The sequence below is a fragment of the Mixophyes fleayi genome, chromosome 1, assembly GCF_038048845.1.
Source record: "Mixophyes fleayi isolate aMixFle1 chromosome 1, aMixFle1.hap1, whole genome shotgun sequence".
Classification (NCBI taxonomy): Eukaryota; Metazoa; Chordata; class Amphibia; order Anura; family Limnodynastidae; genus Mixophyes; species Mixophyes fleayi.
In genome coordinates this window covers 347,598,976-347,624,743 of record NC_134402.1, presented here as the reverse complement: position 1 = coordinate 347,624,743, position 25,768 = coordinate 347,598,976, and the positions used below count along the sequence as shown (strand labels likewise).

The 25,768-nt window shown below is 42.3% G+C and overlaps 1 protein-coding gene across 2 annotated transcripts in view; it reads left to right on the top strand.

The window, feature by feature from the left end:
* Nucleotides 1-25,768, top strand: part of ADGRD1 (adhesion G protein-coupled receptor D1) — a 434,837-nt gene that overhangs the window by 207,933 nt on the left and 201,136 nt on the right. For both annotated transcript variants that reach the window (XM_075176425.1, XM_075176435.1), the window contains 2 exons: nucleotides 18,401-18,468; nucleotides 22,224-22,347. In XM_075176425.1, coding sequence (XP_075032526.1) covers nucleotides 18,401-18,468; nucleotides 22,224-22,347 — 192 coding nt within the window. The remainder of the gene's footprint in view (nucleotides 1-18,400; nucleotides 18,469-22,223; nucleotides 22,348-25,768) is intronic.

The window sequence follows — 25,768 nt, the reverse complement described above, 5'->3', positions numbered from 1 at the left end:
ATTCTGAGCGGCCCGGGGGGCCGATGCCCCCCTGCCCCTCGGCCCAGCCCGCCCCTGGGTATGGTTCTGGTTTACAGTGAATGGCATCGTCTAATTCGGTCACTAACAAATTTGGTTGAAGAAGGCTTATATAGAAATGTAACCGCTTCTTGTTGCTATCTAATTCAACATCATATGCCACCTTTGAAGATCAAACATGAGTGACATCAGCCTTATGCTCAGCGCTTAAGTGTGAAGAACTTGAGTGTGGTTCTGAAATTAGTGTAGTCTCCTTGCCAGAAGTATAAGTTATTATGTTACTTGAACTACTACCATTATCATCAACAAAAATAACAGTAATATTTTCTTTCATCTTATCAATTTCATGTCCACGTTTTATTATTGATGATCGATCTCCCTCCTTCTGACCTTCATGCTCAGAGAAATGAGAGGAAACTGTAGATCCTACACTTTCAAGATTTATCCAGCCTGGGAAATGTGCTCCCCCTTAATCAGCCTCTGCATAATTAATTAGATATTAAGTATATATGTGACAAGAGAATTGCAAGGTTCCTAACTTAATAAACTGAACAGTGTGTCAATATGATATGGGCAAAGAATAAGGCAATTCATACCACAGGGGAAACACAGTACAGACCAATTCTGCTGGCTAAGATTTCAACAATACCCTACAATCAGACTGAAACGTGTACCTGAGATTGCAAATAGTAGATTTTAAAATATTGTTTTAGGCGCTTCTTATCTCCTCACGCCATTCTATAGTTTCTTGTGTGGCCAGGCCTGCTGGACTGGTGATTTCCTTAGAATGGTGCAGACATTCACCGAAAGGAATTGAAGCTTGCAAGCGGAAGAATGATCTGTGGGAGCAGGCCCTCTGGTGAGTCCGGGCTTCTTACTTTAGTAATCCCTTGACAGCCGCCCTGGGGAACATTATCAGACAGTTATTAGACTTTTTTTTTAATTGAGTTCAGAGGTATACCTGTGAAAGCTTACTAGAAATGATCACAGCATGGCTCCTACTAATACCACTTTCATACTGCCGCCCCGACAATATCCCGGGTTGTTAACTCGGGATATTGCCGGGGCACAGGGCAGTATAGATAAGAAGATTCCCGGGTCGGGCGGGTTCATACTGCACCTGTCCGACCCGGGTTTTAGAAAAAAAAAAGTGGAAAAAAATGTTTTAATTAAAAAAAAATACATAACAAATGTTTACTTAACTTATTTTCAGCCAGCTGTGTCTCCGGTGCGTTGCCGGCTGTCAGGGGGACCTCTGGGTACTAAAATGACGTCATTTCTAGTCCATTAGAAATGACGTCATTTTAGTACCCAGAGGTCCCCCTGACAGCCGGCAACGCACCGGAGACACCGCTGGCTGAAAATAAGTTAAGTAAACATTTGTTATGTATTTTTTATTAATTAAAATCTTTTTTTTTTACTTCCCCATTTTTTTTTTTTACAGTATGAATGGTGAGACCCGGGAATTACACGGGTTGCACCATTCATACTGCAGGCGAGCGGGGTCCAACCCGGGAATTACCCCTCGCAAAATCCCGGGTCTAAGTCCCAGGATTTTAGACCCGGGATTTTGTGGTTGGACTATTCATACTGCACCAAGACCCGGGTTTTTCAGCGTGCCTCTGCAAAAACCCGGGTTTTTGGTGCAGTATGAATGGGGTATAAGAGTGGCAGTACACAGCAGACTGGAAGAGACAGACACTGTCTTGCAAGATAATGCTTACGTTATCTCACGAGACCAAGAGCTCCGTGGTGGAAGGAACAAGCAAACACGCAGCCCAGGAATAGGGATCGCCATCCATGTGTATGAACATAACACAGGTATAAAAAAGATATACAGTACATCATGCATGTACCAACATCATGGCAGCAGTGACGCGCTTTTATTATAAAAGCAGTGGCCCAAAACATCATATTGGCAGTATTCACCATTAGTAGTAGTACTCATCAGCAGCTTCCACCATTATACCAGCAGTTACCCAACATCATACTATGCTAATCACTGTTTTTCCTGCTTTAAAACGATCTCACAAAACCAAAATACATATGATTTTATTAAGACTTTAGTGTAGACACTTGTTATATAAAGTGCTGGGACTGATCTTGGGTGTGGCATATCTGGGTGAAATAGGCCTGGGTGGCACTGATCCTCATGTTTCAAACTCCTATTTTCTTATATATTGTAAGCTTGTGAGCAGGTCCCTCTTACCTCTTTGTCTGTTTGGCAAACTCAGTCTTGTTTTTTTTTAACTGTGTACACTATGTTGGAGCTATAGAAATAAATGTTAGTAATTTTAAAATACACTTTTATTACACATTTTGTGATAAAACAGCAACAAATATTTTTTGTTGTAATAGTCCTTATTGCGTAAGTACAAGCATTACAGAATATCTTAGGATGCCTGTAGGCAAAGCGGAGAATGAGTTACACAAAGTAATTAACCAGACACTGTTCAGACATTAATAATGATAAAAGAATGACATTTATTTTGGTCCCAGGATATCAGAGGTTACACACTTTTCCAATTATGAGAGAGCATAAAGCTTTTCAGGCTTTGCCTGTTCTAAATTACTGTTCTGGTTTATTCAAGAGCATGGTCTATAAATGCTGGAGGGCTGTTGCCAAGTCTTAATTGCCATGACAACACATATACATTTCTCATAGCGTTAGATCACATTCCGCAGGGAGCAGAGCTAGCCAGAAAGACTACATTGGGATATTTACATTAGCATCAAGGCAATTCAGATAAATGAAAATTCTGTTTGACAGGTCTATCTATATATCTTGCAGTATCTCTCTATGAGGCACTTTAATCAATGCTCAGTTATTCTGAAAAGTTCAATCTCACTTGGTAAATTTGGAATTTAACATAGTACATAATAAAAGTGCATAATAAAATACCAACAATAGTAACTGTTTATATGCCAGAAACCTCTACTCTGTACTTGCTTTAATGCAATTTATATAGTTACCCTGTCATTTTAGCAGCAATTGAATAATTTTGATATTACCCAGTGGCATTCTGGGGCATAAAATCCCATACGGAGTTGGTGGTCATACACCAAGTCGGATCATCCACTAGCCAACCTTGCCCCACCCCCCACCAAATAAAAAATACTCAGGCGCCTGGATTTCCTTTTCCCAAACAGCATTGCTCTGCTTCTAGCAACTACTCGGTTGTTCGGTGGAAGAGGCGGAGCCACTGCATAGCTAATGACATTGCCCTACTGGAGAGGTGCACAACTAGTACAACCTGAAGATATCTGTGCTGTAATTGGTTGTTCAGCTTCTCTACTCTTGCTGAACTATTAATCACTGGCACTTTAGACTTACATGAAAATAAAAAAAAACAACACAGGTAATCATAAGTAGAGTAGGATAGTGAAAAGGTGCAGGGGAATGTTCTGGGAAATGCATTTTGGAAGGGAAAATCGGAAGGGGAGGGCAACCTTCTTGCCTATGGCCCCTTGGGGTCTTAAGCCGGCTCTGTCACACAGTCGGGAACGTAGTGACTATAGACACCACTGAGGGTAACAGGGACCCATAGCACCATATTGGTGGCACTGACCTACACGAGTCCCAGCAGTTGCTACTGTCATGGTCATCTGTATTTCTCAATCCGATTTGGGATCCTTGGGTCTAGCTGGAGCAGGACTGAAACAGAACCTAGAGGCGTTGAGGATCTCACTGCTCATCTAGAGTCCTCAGAGTAGCACAAGCAGCATAGGAGTGTAAGGACCTGAGTCTGTGCCTGAGTACTGTACTGGAATCCGGCATAATAACTGACTGTTAGTGTTCGTGGGAACTCATTCCTGGCTCCTGTAGCCAGGCACAAAACGGGACTGTAACCCACTTATACAAACTCAGTTAGGAAACACCCGGAAACTCAGAACAGAACGAACTGGAACTGGAGACAGGGACTAGGAACTCAGAAATGGTAAACTCAGGACTGCGTGGCAGCCACAGACCTAAAATCCATAGATAGATACACAGAACTGGAAATAAGCCATAGAGACTCAGAACCAGCCGTAGCAACAGAACAAGTGATATCGGTAAAGTCACTGGTACTGCAGAATAGATACTGGATGGTGAAAAGTTCTTACTGAGATAAGTGCTCTTGATAAATGCAGAATCTTGTAAGAAGATGAGCAGCTTGAAAGTGCAAATCACTTGCAGAATGATGAACTGCGGGTAATGCAGTATGCTTGAAAGAAGATATGCACTTTAGAATGCAGGGTACTTGCAAAGTGAAGTTCAGTTGGTAATGCAGGATGTTCACAGAAGACGATCACTTTCAAAACACAGGGTAATCAGGAACAGTACTGATACCTGGAGCTAAGAACTATCCTCAGGAGAGAAGTGTGTTCTGGCAATGAACAGATCTCCACATCAGGTTTAAATAGGGTGTATGAAACAACTATTGGCTGCACAGTACATGGAATGATCACCTGACTGCCTCCAAGATGGCTGTGCCGATGCGGCAGAACAAACAGTAGGTGTTTGTTTACAAATGGAGATGTGATGGACAGTAATGCTGCAGTTGTGATATGAAAGCGGCGCATGAGATAAGTGCAATTAACCGTAAGCAATTTCTTTTGAGTACAGTAAAAAATGTTAAATGTGTTCCCAGTAAAATGAATGCATTGTTTAAATCTTATCCGATTCCTGAGATGTAAATTTTGTACAGCTATGTACCAGATAAAGGGTTAAATATAATTAAACATTACTATATAGTACAATTGAAACCTACATGCGCTTATATTTAGGGCCTGATTCAATTTTGTTTCCATTTTGAATCTTGATATAAATGCACTCCGCCTAAACAATACTTGACATATGTTAACAGACAGATCAGACTGCAGGATACGCATATGTGTGTGTGTGCAATATAAAGCCCCATCAGAAAGCACGCAAATAAAAATAAATTATAAAAGAGTAGTTTCACTTGCATACACATGTTCTGTGCTGTCTTGTGGCATGCATATGTGTAATTTTTAATACAAAGATAATGCTGTGATAGTCCTCTCCTTCAGCTGGCACATACACCTGCCCTGGAGCCGGTTGCAAATAAGGCTAAAAAACACATAATCAAGGTAAACCCAGAACTTGAATTAGCCGCAATCGCATCTGTGTTGGCTAATTTCATCCATCCCTTCCCTCCCCAGTTCCATTCATCAAGTCGTAAGCAGTTGTAAATGTGATTTGGGCTCAGACATGATCTGCATGCAATTGAGATCATTGGTGTAAAGTCCATTACTGAGCATGCGCAGAGCTATTACACGCAAGATACAGCACGCAAAGGGACTTACATCCGAAGATGAATCAGGGCCTTAATGTCTTAAAATCTTTCCTTATTTTTGTTATGTTGATATAGCCATAAAGTGTGACTAAGGCTTCTACTGCCATTCAGTGACAAAATATTTTCCGCTAACAGCAGCATTGCCAACATTCTTGCAAAATTTAGCTTAACTGCAATTTTTCTAATGAAAATATCATCAAACTTTTTAAAAATTATAAATTCTTTGGCAATTTAAAAAGCACAAAACCCTCTTTGGTGGTAAAAATCTAGGTGTATCTGTGCAAACTTGAAAAACAAAGTACATGTGTTTGCAAAGGAGCAAACCTTTGTGGCAGTTGATGGGAGCAGTTGGGTGGAGAGAGGGCGTTCCTTGCACAGTGTGCCTACCTTTGTGGCAGCTGATGGGAGCAGTTGGGTGGAGAGAGGGCGTTCCTTGCACAGTGTGCCTACCTTTGTGGCAGCTGATGGGAGCAGTTGGGTGGAGGGAGGGCGTTCCTTGCACAGTGTGCCTACCTTTGTGGCAGCTGATGGGAGCAGTTGGGTGGAGGGAGGGCGTTCCTTGCACAGTGTGCCTACCTTTGTGGCAGCTGATGGGAGCAGTTGGGTGGAGGGAGGGCGTTCCTTGCACAGTGTGCCTACCTTTGTGGCAGCTGATGGGAGCAGTTGGGTGGAGGGAGGGCGTTCCTTGCACAGTGTGCCTACCTTTGTGGCAGTTGATGGGAGCAGTTGGGTGGAGGGAGGGCGTTTCTTGCAGTGTGCCTACCTTTGTGGCAGTTGATGGGAGCAGTTGGGTGGAGGGAGGGCGTTTCTTGCAGTGTGCCTACCTTTGTGGCAGTTGATGGGAGCAGTTGGGTGGAGGGAGGGTGTTTCTTGCAGTGTGCCTACCTTTGTGGCAGTTGATGGGAGCAGTTGGGTGGAGGGAGGGCGTTCCTTGCACAGTGTGCCTACCTTTGTGGCAGCTGATGGGAGCAGTTGGGTGGAGAGAGGGCGTTCCTTGCACAGTGTGCCTACCTTTGTGGCAGCTGATGGGAGCAGTTGGGTGGAGGGAGGGCGTTCCTTGCACAGTGTGCCTACCTTTGTGGCAGCTGATGGGAGCAGTTGGGTGGAGGGAGGGCGTTCCTTGCACAGTGTGCCTACCTTTGTGGCAGCTGATGGGAGCAGTTGGGTGGAGGGAGGGCGTTCCTTGCACAGTGTGCCTACCTTTGTGGCAGTTGATGGGAGCAGTTGGGTGGAGGGAGGGCGTTTCTTGCAGTGTGCCTACCTTTGTGGCAGTTGATGGGAGCAGTTGGGTGGAGGGAGGGCGTTTCTTGCAGTGTGCCTACCTTTGTGGAGCAGAACAAAAGTGAAATTGTTGTGTGCATCTAGTCACACGTTGTAATTGTGGTTCACCACTTGTGTGTTTAATGATAGTTCTGCTGCACAGTTGGGACTGTATTTACCTTAAACTCCACCTAGGCGGATGCCTCAGAAAGCTTTGATCAATGGACAGCTTAGAAATGGATTTATGATAATAATTAATTTATTTTCCTTCAAATTTTCTGTTTTGTTACTTGGTCTCCATCTATAATTCCCAATGAAGACGAAGGTTCTTTGTAAGGGGGGTTACAAGCATGTGTGGATTACAATGACTCTGGCTAATGTAGAATTCAGTCATGAGGGCATAAAACAGGCCGGTCCTCTGGTACATTATATTCTTGCTCATCTGGTACAGATCAGTGCATGGCAGGGGTTCCTGCCTGGCATGTGGTAACTGCACACCACCTACACAGAACACACTAATGGCTGCCAATACATAACTGATTGAGCCAAAGCTTCATTTCAATCAGCTTTTTGCTTAGGCCGTTCATGTTTCAGAAATCTCTCCAAATAGCAGTATTCCTAATAGTTGATCTGCAGAGATTTACAAATCACATATGAAACAACAATATATAGTATGGAGGATGTGACATAACTCTGCTCATAATGTCGCTGTTGTCAATAATTATTAAAATTAATAGCATTGTATTGTTGTTTTGTAAGACTCATTCACATGAGCATAAAAATCATGGATTTAGCTTGAGTTTATATTTTATGAATACTTGTGAAGTATGTGGCTTGGCGCGCATATTTAACGCTTTTTTCAATCCAGAATGGTAAGTGCACTAATTTTGCTTTTAGAATGCGTCTTCAAACATCCGCATTTACATATGCATAACATTACAGATGTGCGTAAAAAACAAATGTGTTTACCTGTCATAACATATGCGCATGTTTTACAATGTGCATATTTAAAAATACACGTTTTATGTGCATGTGAATGGGCTCTTAGTCAACTTTGTCAGAATACATCTGCATATATAATTACTAAATAGGATTACTACATAGTGGACTGATTGATATCATGTTTAGAAAATAGCTCATTTGAAGAAAGACTGGCCCCTAAGAACATTCATGGAATAATTAACCATGTTGTCATCTCGTCATACTGTACATGAAATATTGTGCAGGTTTGTTCCAATTTTATGTGCAATTTAGCTTTGTAAACTTCTCTTTTTTTTTTTACACTACAGCAATAACCTTTCATGGGATAATTGCATCCATTTGAAATCTAAATAGCATTATACCATACTTTTGTGTGTGTTTCTTAGCATGCTGTTTAGAGCTTCATAAATGAAAGCAGTGTTGCATATTCCAGTGTTTCTTTAATCATGGGCTAGACTCGGCACAATTACACGTAATGGGGAAGATTTATACAAACTGAAACCCTGCACTGAAATACTGTCTAAAACCATTTAGCATACAATAACTGGGAAAAAAGGACCTACATTTCTAAAAACTGCACTGCTGATTTTTGTATTGTTCTGCTATAGTATAAGTACTATCTGAGCACTAGTATTTTTGCAGCTGGTACTACTTAAAATTGGCACCACCGGTCCCTGTGATAACCTCCACTCCTTTCCCAGTAAGTTGTGCTGAGTCTCAGCAAGTGCTCATTTCTTTATAGCAATAGTGCTCTACTGAGAACCATTATTGCAAAAGATTTCTTTCACAAGGTAGTATTATAAATACCTACATTTGTGTGTATATGTTTTACATTAATTAGGAACTCTCATAATAAACAACAACCATTGTTTAACATAGTATATACATTATACTTGAGAACTAACTCTTATTCATTATAATGTACCTCTTTCACATTCAGCTTGGTTTTACATGTTTAAATATGTATTTTTAAATCATTTTGATGCATTAATACACTTGTAATGTATGTAGAATTGATTTAATTTGATAGGTTGCAGTGCTGCTGTTCATGGTGATCGATATAATGGAGGTGTTTTTAATTGACAGATCAATACCCAAGTGAATCCCTAATCCATTTGGGTTGAAGGACTGAGATACCATATATAGATATCAATCTGTAGCTAGCTAAAATGTCCATGAAATGAAAGAGCAGCAAGCAGTTTTCATATATCATTCCCCAAGGATTCTGGGAGAGACTCCAACTAGGTCCTGTGTGGAGATTAAAATCCCAGTTAAAAACAGCTGCAACAGAGTTGTCCGTACAATAGCAAAGTTCTGAGATTATATGCATCTAGCAATTTACATATCTGAACCCGACAATAAATTTCCTTTCCCCCCAAATAAATGGATGTTCAGCCACACAGTATTGCTGAACATCCACTTGTCAGCCGGCGGACAGTTCCGGAGTAATGGTAGTGCGTTAGTGTTAGGAACCCCTCCAGCCGGCACAACACAACCCGGAATCTACTCTGCCAGTCAGGTGTTCACTGGAGCCCCTGATGGTGGGGACAGACTGGGCCGCAGACTGACAGAGGGTCGTGAAGTGCGTACCAGCTGGGGAGAACCCAGGCAAGAGGAGTCAGGTCCACGCAGAGGTCAAGGGCCGGCAGCAGACAAGAGTATCGATGAACAAGCTGAGGTCAGGGGTCACAGGCAAATAGCAGAACGGGTAAACAGTCCAGAGATCAGGGTCACAGGAAACACGAGCAAGGTCCAAATCAAAGCCAAGGGTCATACACGGGGAGTCAAATAGAGATATCAGGATACAGGACAGGAACTAGCAGGTTAGCAGACTGGAACACAGGAGCTATAACCGGCAATGAGGCAGCAGACCTCATTGCCTTAAATACCCAGCTGAACCAATCACAGGTTGAACACACTCCTGCAGGTTAATAAAGCAGTCACTAACAGAGCCAATCAGGGCTTGCCCCTGGCCTGCACAGTTGCAGGCTAATGCCTGTTTTTGCCTCCTCTAATCTGCCCATATTAATTAGCTCACAGGCTGTAGAACGCTGCGCCCGGCCTCCTCCTATTGCCGGGATGCAGCTCTGAAGCGTCTACTGGTTGCCCCGGCAACGGCCGGGTTATGGCCGGAAATGACGTCCCGGTCGTCATGGCGACGGCCGGGACGCGGGTGAGTGAGTCGCGGTGGCTGGGCACCGCCGTGGCTCGTAACAGTACCCCCCCTTGAGGAGGGGTCGAGGGACCCCGACATCCTGGTTTTCTAGGGAATTTTTTGAAGAACTCCTTCAGTTTCTTTGGGGCATGGAGTTGTCTCCGCGGAACCCAAGATCTCTCTTCCAATCCGCGATTCCTCCATTGTATGAGGAAATGCACCTGTCCTTGAACTTTTTTAGAATCAAGGACCTTTTGAATCACAAATTTTTGTGGTCCACTGGAACCTCTCCCAGGCACACTTGAAGACAGGGTTTGACCAGGCAATAGTACCGGTTTCAACAGAGAACAATGAAATGTGTTGGGAATTCTCAACGAGGCCGGAATTTTTAACCTAAATGCGACGGGGTTCACCTGTTTGATGATAGGAAACGGCCCGATGAACTTAGGGCCCAACTTCTTGCAAGGCTGTCTGAGCCTGATATTTTTTGTAGACAGCCACACCTTCTGGACAACCTTAAGGGAGCAGGTGGTACAATGTCGGTCCGAATTTTTTTTTGCCACAAGTGAGGCTTGTCTCAATGATGAGTGAACTTTCTTCCAGATAACTCTGAGATCTCTTGCAGTGGAGCGGATCTCCTGGATACCAACGGACTGGAGTGAATACAGGGAGTTAGATCTGGGGTGAAAACCATAATTGCAGAAGAACGGAGAGATTTTTGTAGCTGAGTGACAGGAATTATTACAGGCGAATTCCGCCCAGGGTAACAGGGTAGACCAATTATCGTGGAACTCCGATGTGTAACATCGCAAAATTTTTTCTAGGGACTGGTTAACCCTTTCAGTTTGCCCATTTGACTGAGGGTGGTAGGCGGATGACAAACTGACCTTGATTCCGAGAAGGGTACAGAAGGACCTCCAGAATTGTGCTATAAACTGAGAACCCCGATCAGAGACGATGTCAGTAGGGAGTCCATGGAGCCTGAAAATATGTTGAATGAATAAGAGAGCCAAATCCCGAGCAGAAGGTAGTTTGGTTAACGGAATGAAGTGTGACATTTTGCTGAACCGGTGTACCACGACCCAAATCGTGTTGTGTCCTGCAGAAGGTGGTAGATCCACTACAAAGTCCATAGACAGATGAGTCCATGGTTTCGCAGGAGGGGCCAAAGGAACTAATTGGCCTACTGGACGGATCCTAGGCACTTTGTTTCTAGCACAAATCTCACATGAGAGGACATGCCTCTTGACGTCGGCAGACATGGATGGCCACCAGACCGTGCGGGAAAGGATTTCTAGCGTCTTGTAAATTCCAGGGTGCCCAGCAGCCCTACTGCAATGTGCTTCCACAAGAACCGCCTTTCTTAAGTGGACTGGAACAAAAAGTCGTTGCTCCGGAGTAGCATCTGGGGCTAATTTCTGGAATCTCTGCAGTGTGACATTCAGATCTTGGGTTAACCCAGCATGGATTATGGAAGGAGGAATAATAGATTCTGGGTTAGTAACTGGAACATGGTGTGCCATGAAACTCCTGGACAGGGCATCTGCCCGGACATTCTTGGAACCTGGTCTGTAGGTGATCAGGAAATTGAACCGGGTAAAAAATAATGCCCAGCGGGCCTGTCTAGGGTTTAAACGCTTGGCTGACTGTATATATTGCAAGTTCTTGTGGTCGGTAATGACAGAGATCTGATGCGAAGCACCCTCCAACCAATGCCGCCACTCCTCGAAGGCCCACTTGATTGCCAATAGTTCTCTATTACCGACGTCGTAGTTGGCTTCTGCTGAAGAGAACTGACGGGAGAAATAGGCACATGGGTGTAGACGATTAGTATGAGGATCCTTCTGTGATAGAATGGCGCCGGCCCCGACGTCCGAGGCATCGACCTCTAGAACAAATGCTTTAGCTGGATCTGGATGTTTAAGGACTTCAGCTGAGATAAAGGCCTTTTTCAGACTTTTGAATGAGGCTACTGCTTGAGACGACCAATTAGTTGGGTCCATTCCTTTACGGGTCAAAGCCACAATGGGAACCACAATGTCAGCGAAGTTGTGAATGAACCTTTGATAATAATTGGAGAAGCCCAGAAACCTCTGTACCGCCTTTAGATTGTTGGGTTGTACCCAATCCACAATAGCCTGGACCTTTGTTGAATCCATAGAAAATCCCTCAGAAGAGATTACGTAACCTAAAAAGGATACCTTCTGCACCTCAAACTCACACTTTTCCAGCTTGGCGTAGAGATGGTTTTCCCGCAATTTTTGTAAGACTTGTTTGACGTGAGTCTGATGTGCGAGTAAAGATTTGGAATAGATGAGGATATCATCTAAATAGACGACCACAAAACCACCCAGGAAGTCTCGGAGGACCTCGTTGATCAAGTCCTGGAACACTGCAGGCGCATTGCTGAGGCCAAACGGCATGACCAGATACTCGTAGTGGCCAGAGTGCGTATTGAACGCCGTCTTCCACTCATCTCCTTCTTTGATACGGATGAGATTATATGCTCCGCGAAGGTCGATTTTAGTGAAGACAGTAGCCCCTCTTAGCTGATCAAACAATACCGAGATGAGCGGAAGGGGATAGGTGTTCTTGACTGTGATATGATTCAATCCCCGGTAGTCAATACAAGGTCTTAACCCTCCGTCGTTTTTTGATACAAAGAAGCATCCTGCTCCTACGGGAGACTTAGATGGCCTGATGAAGCCTTTCTCCAGGTTTTCGTCGATATACTCCTGCATGGATTTTGTTTCTGGAGCAGAAAGGGAATACAAACGCCCCATAGGTAACTTGGAACCAGGAATAAGTTCGATGGCACAGTCAAAGTCACGTTGTGGCGGTAAGGTATCAGCAGCCTTCTTGGAGAACACGTCCCAGAATTCATGATACTGTGAGGGAAGCCGCTCCGGAATAGGCTGAATCATACGCAGAGACAGTGACAAACAAGACTGTGTACAATAAGTACTCCACTTGACAATCTCTCCTTTTACCTAGTCTATGACAGGGTTATGACAGGAATGCCATGGGTGGCCCAAGATCATAGGAACCGACGAACAATCGATCAGGAAGAAGGTGATTGACTCAGAATGGAGAGCTCCGATCTTCAACTGTAGTGACTGGGTCTCCCAGGAAATCTTGCCACCAGGCAACGGACCTCCGTCTAAGACACAGACAGTAATGGCAGAGTTGAGTTTTACCATCGGAATTCCGGCAGAGCGGGCAAACCCAATATCAAGGAAGTTGCCTGCAGCTCCGCTATCAATGAAGGCCGACAGGTCCACAGAGCGAGCCCGGAAGGTGAGCTGTGCAGGGATTAATACTGCATTTTTCGGGGAGATAATTTGCAGACCTAGGTGAACTTTCCCCTCATTCCCTAGGCATGGTCTTTTCCCGACTTATTTGGGCAAGAACGGGAGAAGTGGCCTTTTATGCCACAGTAGAGACATAGACCTTGCGAACGTCTCCTGTCTCTCTCTTCAGAAGAGAGACGATATGCTCCTAATTGCATAGGCTCCTCACCATCCTGGGAAACAGGAACGAAGGCGGATGGAGGTGATGATGTTTCCTTTTCAGTTTTCCGCTCCTTATATCTCCTGTCAATTTTAATGGAGAGGTGCATCAGATCCTCCAGAGAACTAGGAGACGGGTATTGCACCAAAGAATCTTTAATCTGTTCAGATAGGCCGAGACGGAACTGACTTCGTAAGGCAGGGTCGTTCCATCCACTATCAGGTGACCATCTACGGAATTCAGCGCAGTATTCTTCTGCCGACCGTCGGCCTTGTTTCAAGGACCGTAGATGAGCTTCCGCGGAGGCCACTCGATCCGGGTCATCATACAGTAGACCCAGTGCCTCGAAGAAGGAGTCTACGGACTGCATGGCCGGACTGGTCTGCGGCAAAGAAAACGCCCAGGACTGGGGGTCACCCTGTAGAAGGGAAATAATAATCCCAACTCTTTGCTGCTCTGAACCGGAGGAGCGGGGTCTCATCCGAAAATAGAGCTTGCAGCTCTCCCTGAAGTTACGAAACAGGGTTCTATTTCCGGAGAACCAATCTGGTAAGTTCATTTTGGGTTCGCAGATGGGACCTGGAGTCGGTTGTGAAGCTTTTGTGGCTTCTTCTTGAACAGACATACGCTCAGCCAATCCCTGCATCATCTGATACAAGGACTCAACGTGGCCTGCTAGGGTTTGTGCCGGAGACGGTGTGGATCCACTTGTATCCATTCTAACCCTGTCTCCGTGAGTGGGCCGGTTATAATGTTAGGAACCCCTCCAGCCGGCACAACACAACCCGGAATCTACTCTGCCAGTCAGGTGTTCACTGGAGCCCCTGATGGTGGGGACAGACTGGGCCGCAGACTGACAGAGGGTCGTGAAGTGCGTACCAGCTGGGGAGAACCCAGGCAAGAGGAGTCAGGTCCACGCAGAGGTCAAGGGCCGGCAGCAGACAAGAGTATCGATGAACAAGCTGAGGTCAGGGGTCACAGGCAAATAGCAGAACGGGTAAACAGGCCAGAGATCAGGGTCACAGGAAACACGAGCAAGGTCCAAATCAAAGCCAAGGGTCATACACGGGGAGTCAAATAGAGATATCAGGATACAGGACAGGAACTAGCAGGTTAGCAGACTGGAACACAGGAGCTATAACCGGCAATGAGGCAGCAGACCTCATTGCCTTAAATACCCAGCTGAACCAATCACAGGTTGAACACACTCCTGCAGGTTAATAAAGCAGTCACTAACAGAGCCAATCAGGGCTTGCCCCTGGCCTGCACAGTTGCAGGCTAATGCCTGTAATTGCCTCCTCTAATCTGCCCATATTAATTAGCCCACAGGCTGTAGAACGCTGCGCCCGGCCTCCTCCTATTGCCGGGACGCAGCTCTGAAGCGTCTACTGGTTGCCCCGGCAACGGCCGGGTTATGGCCGGAAATGACGTCCCGGTCGTCATGGCGACGGCCGGGACGCGGGTGAGTGAGTCGCGGCGGCTGGGCACCGCCGTGGCCCGTAACAGTTAGTAGATTAGTAGTGAACAGTTGATAGTAGATACAAACGAAAACTGGCTTCACTTTGGACTAACCAGTAACATGCATTAATAGACTGACAGAACCCGAAGCAGCTGTAGTAAGTGTGGGCACAGGAGAACAAGTGCCGCATCTACAATGGAGTACAGCGCCAGAGCAGCAGTGATGTATAGTGAAGTCTTATTTATAAAAGCAACTCAATCCTGAATCCATTACACACAGCTAGTGAATTATATTTGTTGGTAGAACTTAGTGGCCTATATTGTAAATTCATACAAAACCAGGACTTAAACATTTCACTTAGATCTTGGTTTTAGCAAGTAATTGGATCAGCTCAAATTTCAATTATAATGTGGCATTCTGAATAATAAGGTCAATTTATGAAAATATTATGCATGAGTCTAAAGAACTTTCTTTGACTGTTCTTGGCTTTTTTTTTTCACTATACTCCCAATCTCCAGAGACATCATACACTCACAGCAAGGCTAAGTGACAATGGAGTTTTTATAAGATAGTTATTTAGAAATTCCTCCATGTCTTCACCTCTGGCATACTTAGTTGCGGCACTGGAATGTTATGTAGACTTGTCATTTCTTCTTGGGTGGCCTTTTGTCACTTTGGGAAGAGCTACTAAATAATGTAACAACATTACCATTTACAAATAATAAAAATGCATGAAAACAGGAACCATGCATTGGTAATGAACCAGTTGCAAGAAGTAATTTATTAAGATAGAATACATTGGAAACACTTTCAATCCCTAAGAGACGCAAGACTGACTTATTAAGGGGAGAACCGCACATGAAAATAAATTAACTGTTAGGAGAAAAATGTTATGAATAGATTCCCTCTTAAACATTGTTTTCCATCAAAGTGTTTAAGGCGATGACAGTTGAGACTACAAATATAGAATACATTAACCTGCATGTTGCTCTACATGCTTTTATTGTATTAGATTCTCTGACAACAAAATGACTTGTTTATTGTTAAATATTGCATTCTTCAATGGCAGTGGTGGTTTTAAATTAATACTACCAACAGAATGATTGTTTGTTGCTTTTAATGGGCCACCTTCTGCACTTGAAATTCGAGTTTGATGTTTCAGTTTACCATTAACGTGGAAAATGCTAAAAACACAAGGTCGCCAGTTAAACAAATGTAAACATGCTCCAATCTAGAATCTGTTTGTCTTACTCGAATTTAGTTTAATATTTTTTGTCTATCTAAAGACCAAGGATTTCCTCAAATGTTGAAACTTTAGAACTGGTTCAATAAACCATTTAGAGAACCACTCTGAAACAGTTTTGAGCATCTCTTATGATTAGCATTGATTGTGCCTTCTAAGAGAGTGCGTGCACCCAAACCAGGCCAGGATAATGTGACTCATTGCAATATGGAACCACTAGAACCCATCATCATCAACATCAACATTTATTTATGTAGCGCCAGCAAATTCCGTAGCGCTTTACAATTGGGAAGAAACATTAATAAGACAATACTGGGTAATACATACAGACAGAGAGGTAAGAGAACCCTGTTCGCAAGCTTACAATCTATGGGACAAACCCATCACTAAAACAAGCAGTCAGGACTTTAACATTCTATTGGTTGGCGCCACATGTCCATTCATCCATTTGTCAAAGACATGGTGATGGATGATCCATCTATTTATATCACCTATCTTCACTGCTTCATAATACGTTGCCTAATTGTGGTATCCTACTCTCTAGAGTTGTAATGAAATATTCTTTGACTTTAACATAAAGAGGTTGGCTCATTACAGTTTATTGTTTAAAATCTATTATTAAGGGCTTGGTATTTAATAAAATCATAGCAGGCATTTAATTTAGCCCACTAACACAGTTTAGCGTGACCTCTTTGTGAAATATTGTTCCCCATTCTTTTATCAGCTCTTCACATCTTGTCTTAATACAGCAACTGCCCTAAGCAAAGGACTAAGAGGAGAGGATGCTTATCTAATATATTTTGAGAGCTCTTTCTTTGTCTTTGTAATGTGTTGACTTCTCCGTACCCTTAGGCAAGACATTTTAGGAAAGAAGTTTTATCTCTAATTTTGTTACAAGATGTTCTAACTGTACAGGCTCATATCATATTTCCAGTGTATTTTGTGTTTTATCCTCATACACCAGCATCTGATTAGACAACATTTTCCATTAACTATTACATTTACAATAGGTTGGCAGTTAACCTATGGTGATGAAGAATTGTTTTTGATGACTTCAGAAGCCAGTGTATTGCTTTGATTTGTTGGCAAATGTCGTAAAATAATTTCATATTAGTTATGCATTTCAGTGTTATGAAATGTTTATTTGATATGTTCTAAAAAGGTCATTATTGATGTCTCCACTGTCACCCCAGCTTTCCATCAGTAAAGCAGCCTTATAAGGGTAATAATCTAACATTTTAAAAATACTAGATTAGCTTTATTCTAGCGTTAATATTATATAGAAAAGTTTGTGGTCATGTGACCAAAGATAGTGTAATATTACACGGGGCAGGAATTTTGGTGCAAATGCTTTATTCTACCAAGAAATTGGATACAGAAGAGCAAAATATTATGGTATTCTATAGCCAGAAGTTTCTAAATCCTAAAACTTGGAGGTCTTCTCAACCTGTCATTTAGTGAACCAAGTGTCTGAGATGTGGAAGGTGGAAAGCCAACTATAAATGAAGTGTGTAAGATATTTATTGCATGTGATAACCATGACCCATTGTATTCATATGAGAATTTTAAGCCCTATCCCTTCCCATACATATGAAAAGGTTCAGTGGACTAAAACATGTTTTTCATAGCATGCCAGCTAGAAAAAAAAAAGCCTTATATAATGCTTGCTGGCCTGGCTGTCATAAAATCAATGACAGGAGCATAATCAGAAGTAGCTTACAGATGAACTTTCATGCTCAGTTAAACATATTATTTTAAACAAAAGCCAATTTGCTCTCCATGGAGCGTCCGAAGATTGCAGATCGATATTGTTAAATGAAAAAAATTCTCCCTTACTGTAGACAGTCTTCTAGATGTATTCTTGGAACATATTTAGCAATACCGCAATTTCTACAATTACTTGTACACCAGCTCATTGACTTCTTTGTTTGGGAATAAATAAAAGTACTTTGTTTACATGGCTGCTGAATTGACTGTTTGGAGAATACTATTATCATTATCATTGGCTCAAGTTGACATTTAAAAGCTTCTTATAGGAAAAAAAACAAATGACGCTAAATTATATAATAATCAAAGCTGTTCTCTTGGTCTGTTATTTTGAAACCTAATTATATACAAAGTATTGCCTCATTATATAAGAATATATATTGAAAATGCAATTTAAAATACGAGAAATGTGAAAATGCCGAATATCAATTTTGAAGGAGATGCACTTGTGGAGATCTTCAGTGTAGAGATACAGATATGAGATGTATACATTTCGGATGGACTTGTATATAAATACATCTTGCTGTTTTCCTTTTTGTATCTGTATTGTCACATGCTGCCTATAGAGGTAAGGGCTCAGAAGCTTTCTTACAGGCCAAACCATGTGACACAACCGATAGTTATAGGTAAACACTGTAAGAAAACATTAGCCTGGTATATAACCATGGTATACATAGATTTCTTAATAATTTTCTTTATTCTTTTAGACTCATCGACTTGAATCGGTCAACAATAGCAACCACGTCCACCTGTATTGTGCTTTTCTGGACTTCAGGTTAGTGACATGTTAGTCACTATAGTTGCATACATGTAATGGAGTTTAATATAGATTATCATCATCATCATCATCATCATCATTTATTTATATAGCGCCAACATATTCCGTAGCGCTTTACAATTGGGGACAAACGTAATAAACTAATAAACAAACTGGGTAAAACAGACAAAGAGGTGAGAAGGCCCTGCTCGCAAGCTTACAATCTATGGGACAATGGGAGATTGACACATGAGGTTAAGTATACATTTTGCATCTTGGCCCAGCCAGACTGCAAAGGTAGGGTGACTCATAAGCTAAATGATCCTGTCACACAACAATGTTGGTCCGGGGGTAGTTGTCTTGTGTGAAATTGTGTAACAGGCTAAAGGTAGTGAGGTTAAGATGGTGGTTGAGGAATATTATAAGCTTGTCTGAATAGGTAGGTTTTCAGAGAACGCTTGAAAGTTTGTAGACCAGAGGAGAGTCTTATTGTGCGAGGGAGAGAGTTCCATAGAGTGGGTGCAGCCCGAAAAAAGTCCTGTAACCGGGAATGGGAGCATGTAATGAGGGTGGATGAGAGACGCAGATCTTTTGCAGAACGGAGTTGCCGAGTTGGGAGATATTTTGAGACAAGAGAGGAGATGTATGTTGGTGCAGCTTTGTTGATGGCCTTATAGGTTAGTAAAAGTATTTTATATTGGATTCGGTAGAAGACAGGCAGCCAGTGTAGAGACATACAGAGTGATTCAACAGAGGAATAGCTATTTGCAAGGAAATAGCTATTAGCAATTCAAATCATGTAAAGATGCCTTTGTGGCTTTAAAATCGTATTGAAATATGTTACATAATGTATTGTCTCTTTGAAATACATGTGAATATTCTGAATGCGGACCTCTGTTAGAAGATAGGGACCACCATGGCTAGTTATGGAGTCGGGATGGAACTTCTCTTCAGTTCCCTGGTATCCTATAAGCCCCATATTTTAAAGATAAATCTCAGTTTTTTTAGTGAGCTGGTTCATCAGGGTTATGATACCATTTATTACATGAAAATAATAACATTCATACCCCTTGGATCAGTCCAAGTCTAATTCTGAATATCTCCCATGCTTTAACCCTAGGCCAAATATTAACTATGCCGTGTCTGGAAAAGGGTGTGGTGGATTATAATGTGAGCTCTACCATGGCTGCTTCATGTCTTAAAATTGCACTGATGAGAACCAATTTTACTGGGTAATTCAGAACATAGCCTGCAATGTCTTTTTATTCTTTCTTCTAGAAAGGTTTTTTTTTAAATAATAATAATAATGTAATTTAATGTAATCTGAATTCTAGGAATAATAACTATTCAAAGTTACAGTGATCTAGAGAACCAACACCAATATAAAGTGTAGATAAGTAGGTAGGTGGTTTGGTTTGGTCCATAAATATGGACATATCATTTAAATGTCCTTGTGGTAGCTTTTTACCCCAACCTCCCAAAGTAACATCCTGACCTAGATTTAACAAGAAGATTTTTTTTTAAAACCTTATACTTTCCGTTTTCAACTATAATATTCAATATTCTCCATCTGGATACTTTGCACACCTCTATCATATTTACCCTTACCCACTACCTCTTCAGACTGGTATTAACATTATTTGGAGAGAATATATTTTTCTTGATCCACTTTGTATGAACCCCTGCAACCCCGATCTTCATTACATAATCCTTATCTCTATACAGCATGTCTATGGTAATTATAATGTGCTGATTTGTGCAGTTCTAACTTTCATCAAGTTTCAACACATGAACAAAGATGAATCGCACACAATGAACTATTGCATTTATGGAACAGCAGAACGTTTGTTACTAAGTATCACCAGGGTCTGCTATCATTAGCTGTTCTGTTAAGGTGGCAAAATATTTGGCAGGAAAGGAAACCCACCTGGTCAGTTATGCCTTCACATAATTTACAACACCTCTCTATTAAGAAAAAATACATTTATTTACACATTAATATTTCTTCACAGCTGGAGCTCACAAGGCCACGGAAACATTGTTTGGTCCTGTACAAAGTTTCAAATACTGATAGTTGCGTAAAATAAAGGGATTTTAGCGTATGTTGACACAGACAGGAAAATCGGTTGTAATTAGGGTCACAACAAAAGTACTGTTTTCAGAAAATGTAACCTTGAGTTGCCAACATATGTCAAAATATCGCCTGATATATGTAATAGTCAATATGGTAACACACATGGGAGATAAACTGCACAGTTCTTGCTGCTGTAGCACTGGTGTAGGACTTGATGACATTATGGAGGGCTGGCTTTTCTATTAGATAAACCATGGTGGTTAGCTAGGGGGCCAATGGCTAGGGGACACCTAAAACACTGAATGAATGACAGTGTTTTGCAGTGTTTTTAATGCCCCTGCAGCATCCCCAGAATGAGCACCGGCTGCTGACATTAAAGAGAAGCTGCTGCAGCATCTTACATGTGAAGCTGCTGCTCCTCAATGTCATTGTGCAGCTGGGAGTCTGGCGCTTGGCTATGGTGTCACAGCAAAGCACCACACCCCCACTCTGAGAAGCAGAGGATGCTACCCCCAGCCCCCACCTGCTAAGGTAAGAAGCAGCAGGTTTTTGGGAGTTAGGCGAGCGTTCCTTTCTAGGGCAGCAAGGGTTTGCACCAGTCCTCACTGAGAGATGAATTCAGGTCTCTAGTAGTCAGGGGTGGGCTGGCCCGGGGGGCAGGGGGGCAGCGGCCCCCACGGGCCGCTCAGTCTTACTGGTGTTAGGGCAATAAAGTCTATTTTCAGCGGTGGCCGCATCACAATATACGTGATACAGCCGCGTCAGCGCACAGTCGGCCGCATCACGTGACAGGCGATGGGGCCGCGTCATCGCGGCCGCATCGCGTGTCACGTGATGCGGCCGCCTGTGCGCCCCCTGGACTGACAACTACCAGCCCGCGCCTGCTAGTAGTGTACATATTGTGGAGTGCCACATCATTGCACTTTGAAGATTGTTATTTCTGAGATAATCTACAGTACATGTTATGTAATATCTGGCAAGTATCTGGACTTTCCACTGGGAAAATAAATATTGTTCTAAAAATATCAACTGAAAGGCGTTGTTTCTCCCTGCTCTATCCAACATTTACTAAATATGTTCTTTACCACAAATAAATATGTTAATCAATTAAAATTTGTGTTGTACTTTCTGCATTTACCTTTTTTGCATATTTGAATGATCCCCCTTCCCTCTATGAAATTCCCTCCTCACTTCTACTTCAACTAAATAGATAAGGTATTTGGAAGTATTGAAATACTTTAGCAAAGCTAACTCAGTGTAGTAGTTAAAGGAACAGATGGTCAGAGCCAGTATCTGCTTGTATTGCTTTACATGTGCAGAGCTGCTCACAGCAAAAAGTGTATCAGATACATCATTGTGTTATGTAAAGTAAATACAGCAGCCATTGCAGTGTTTTCAGTAAAGTGAGATGTAAATATCTTGCTCTTTTCTTATTTTTACAGTTAGTGACTTACTGATTTGTCGGACAGGTAGTCCAGTGAATATCTGTTATTTTTACTGTGTCAGCAGATCAAAGGACCAGTTAAGGGGATATAGGGAGCTTCTCAGTACAGGTCTATGTGTATCAGTGTTATTTGTAATGCCGAGTTGTGGGACAGAGAGCAGTGAATGTCTATCATTTTTACTGTGTCAGTAAAACCAGTGAGGAGGACACTGGTTTGTGAACTGTTTGTGTGATGTAAACTGATCTTTCTTGCAGTTCTGGTTCTGGTATTTGGTCCAATGAGGGATGCATTCGCGTTGAAGGAAACTTGAATTACTCTGTATGTCGCTGCAATCATCTCACCAACTTTGCCATCCTGATGCAGGTGGTACCAGTAACGGTAAGAGCAACATTAAAATTATTTCCACAATTGTATGTAATTTTCAACTGAAATAACTGAATCAAAAACATTTGTAATCTAGTGGCAACTGGATCCCAATGCACCCACTGCTGCATTCTGAGATATCTTCCAGGACACCCTGATCACTAATTAAACATAAGTTGACAGCAATCTCATAGAGATCTCTGTTCACATGTATCATAATAGTACACCTGGTGACAAGAAACACTGTGATATCATCACCCATGTTTCCCATATGAGATCGTTGGACTGAATATATAAAAACCCTGATCATGGTCGAAATTGAAACAGTTGGGAGATATGTTTTTGTAAAGGAAACAAAACAGAAAACTATTAATTGTATGTTCAATACATTTTTTCAGTTATGTTTTTCTAATTAGCTGGGTGGCTGTGCTTTAATATAAAGGTATTTTTTTCTGTTTTCTCTGTGAATTTAGACTTGACACTGAAATTGTGTAAATAGTACATTACCTATCATAAGGTAGAAGCAGTGATTAGAACACCACAAAGTAAAAAAAATATAGAACTTGACAATAATAATGATATATAAACCAGTTTGCCTATCGTATTAGGCTTATAAAAATCTATATTAGTTCAATAATTTGTAATATGTAATACAAGTGATACTATGATGAATTATGATTCAATTACATGATGGGGAAAACAATTTTCCATTGAAGGACAGACATGGGCTATTTTTTCAAAAATACAGTTTATTTTCATGATCTATTCATTTGCCAAATCATTTTGATACTGGTAGTGGTGTCTCGGCCAGGGGCAGGGGGCATGTGCCCCACAGGGGGGAATAGGATATTTTGGGGTTGCCTGGTAGTCCAGTGGGCATGCAGTGCTGGCAGCCTATGCAATCCATGCACATGCGACCGCATCGCATACTTCTCGATACAACAGCAGCACCCATTAATAGCATATTGCGCAACAGCTTGTAGTACAATAGTCTTTTAATGAATGATGTGGCCACATTGAGTAGTATGCGATGCAGCCAGCCTATGCACGGCCTGCATAGGATGGCTGTACCACATTTCTCCGATAACAGTGCTACAGGGCTCCTCCCATGACTACGAGAGCCCTGTAGCACCAAATCATTGTGTGTGAGTGACACGGCCATTCCCCTCGCATTATAAGGAGGAAGGGAAGGTTCCAGAAGAGAGGTATACGTTAAAAGGGAGCAAAGGAGTTGGCAAAGAATGGAGTCAAGTGGGCAGGTGGTTGGCAGTGAGGAGGAGAAAATACCGAAGTCAAGGAAGAGAAGGAGGGTAGACTAGGATGTGGGTGTGACAGTGGGGTTCGGGCGATGGAGATAGCATCTACAGAGGAGGGTGGGAGGGAGGACATAGTGGGAGGGTGGAATGAGAAGGGACTGATCTGAGGAGATGTTATGACATATTGACTCAATTTTGGAGGTGAAGTGCGCAGCAAAGTTGATAGCAGAGAGGAGGGAAATGGGAGTGGGGGAGAGGAGGGAGTTGAATGTGGCAAAAGGCGATGTGGGTTTGAGGATTGGGAGAAAATGAGAGCCTTCAACTGGGATTGTTTAGAGAGTGGCAGGACAGAACTGTAAGAGGTGAGTATAAACTTGAAGTGAAGGAAGTCAGCATGAGTCCGTGAGTTTCTCCAGAGCCATTTCTCACTACGGGAGCATTTATGAAGATTAGTGAAGCTTGATGGTGACAGCTGGGGAGACAAAGTCAAGTGCAGTGCTAAGGGTATGATTATAGAAGAAGATAGCCTCATCCGGGCAAGAATGAGTAGTTATGGGGGAGAGGAGTAAGACCAGGGCGGAGGAGAACGTGGTAGAATCATTGGTATAAAGGTTACGCCTGGTCAGAGAAACATTAGGGGATGGGGAAGGTGAGAGGGGTGGAGAGATGATAAAAGAGAGCAGATGGTGGTCAGAGAGAGGAGAAGGTGAATTGTTGAAGTCGGAGACAGCACAGAGGTAGGAAAAAGATCAGATCAAGGGAGTGGCTATTGCGGTGAGAGGAAGGGGTGGTCCATTGAGAGAGACCAAGAGAGGATGAGAGGGAGAGAAGTTTGGAAGCACCAGGGTCTGACTGAAGATTTATTTGTGTGACCTGTCAAGAGGTTTTTCAGCCAAAACTTTTAGGAAAATATAGAAGGGTAAAGAAAAAAATCATCCTTGGTATAAGTTTTGTGTGTATTTTTCCTTTTGGTGTAGTTATCTTGACATATGATCTTTTGTAAAGCTTTCTTGCTTTTCATTTTCAAGATTTTTCTCAAGTAGTCTAATAAGAGGTGAACTTTTCTTTCAGTTGGGTAAAAATTTCAAGTGGCTGTGCCTTCACTTCCAGCTACTGTCAGTTTTCGGAAGAAGGTCACTGTCTTAAAATATAATTCCTGACCCCACAGAGGAAGATTGGCAGGTTCCCATAGAGATGTCAGTCATTTAAGTTGGCATTCATCCAGTATTCTAAATGTGCTCAGTTAAGACATGTTAAAATCTCTGAATGTAGTCTCTAGAATACGGATGTTCACTCATCAAACAAAACACCACCACATTTCAATAATGGCAGGAATGTTACTTATAACCAAAGAGCAGAATATCACACAGGTTTATTCTTTGATCATCTTGGGCTAGGATTTAAACATGTGATGCATTGCGAGTACATTTTGTTATGCAAGATCTCTATCCCAGAAAGGTCACAGTGATTGGCTTCAGTAGACATGTATTACTAGAGATATCATTTGTATCAAGATACAGTTCTGCCTCTGGGGTAGAAGGTTGAGCATTTTCTGAACAGTATTAAAAATAGATTTTTTTTTTTTAAATATCACTACACCACTGCACCATGGGAACTGGCATACAATAATTTCACTGTCACAATCCGCTCATGTAGCAATTTTCAATACAAGGTTGCAATGAAGATTGAAATACTGATGGAAAGAAACATTGAATTGTGGTACACAAAGAAACAGTGGGGAGATTTTTATCTCCCCACTGTTTCTTTGTGTACCACAATTTAGTTCCAAATGTAACCACTTTCTAGTCTTCCTTGTATGCTAGACATCTCTATATACTTGTCTTGTCCTAATTGGTATAATCTGTCAGATCCCCTGTGTCCCTAACATATGCCATGTTATCAAACTAAATGTATTACCATTTTCGTTTATAATACCATGTGCACAAGTGAAACTGAGCATTGCTGGGTCTCATATCCAAGGTAGAGACTCTGAAATGCCACTGTGTTGTCCCAGGCTCGATCTGAAAAGAGCAGAGAGGCTCCTTCTTCAGAGCGTGCGTGGTCAGCTCGTGCACCACTCAGAAGAGGATACTGCTCTTCTCTTTTCAAAGCACAATGTTAGCTTAGGGGTTAAAGACAGGCCCCAGGGTTTTGGGGGGATGCCAGCATTGTAGTGCCAG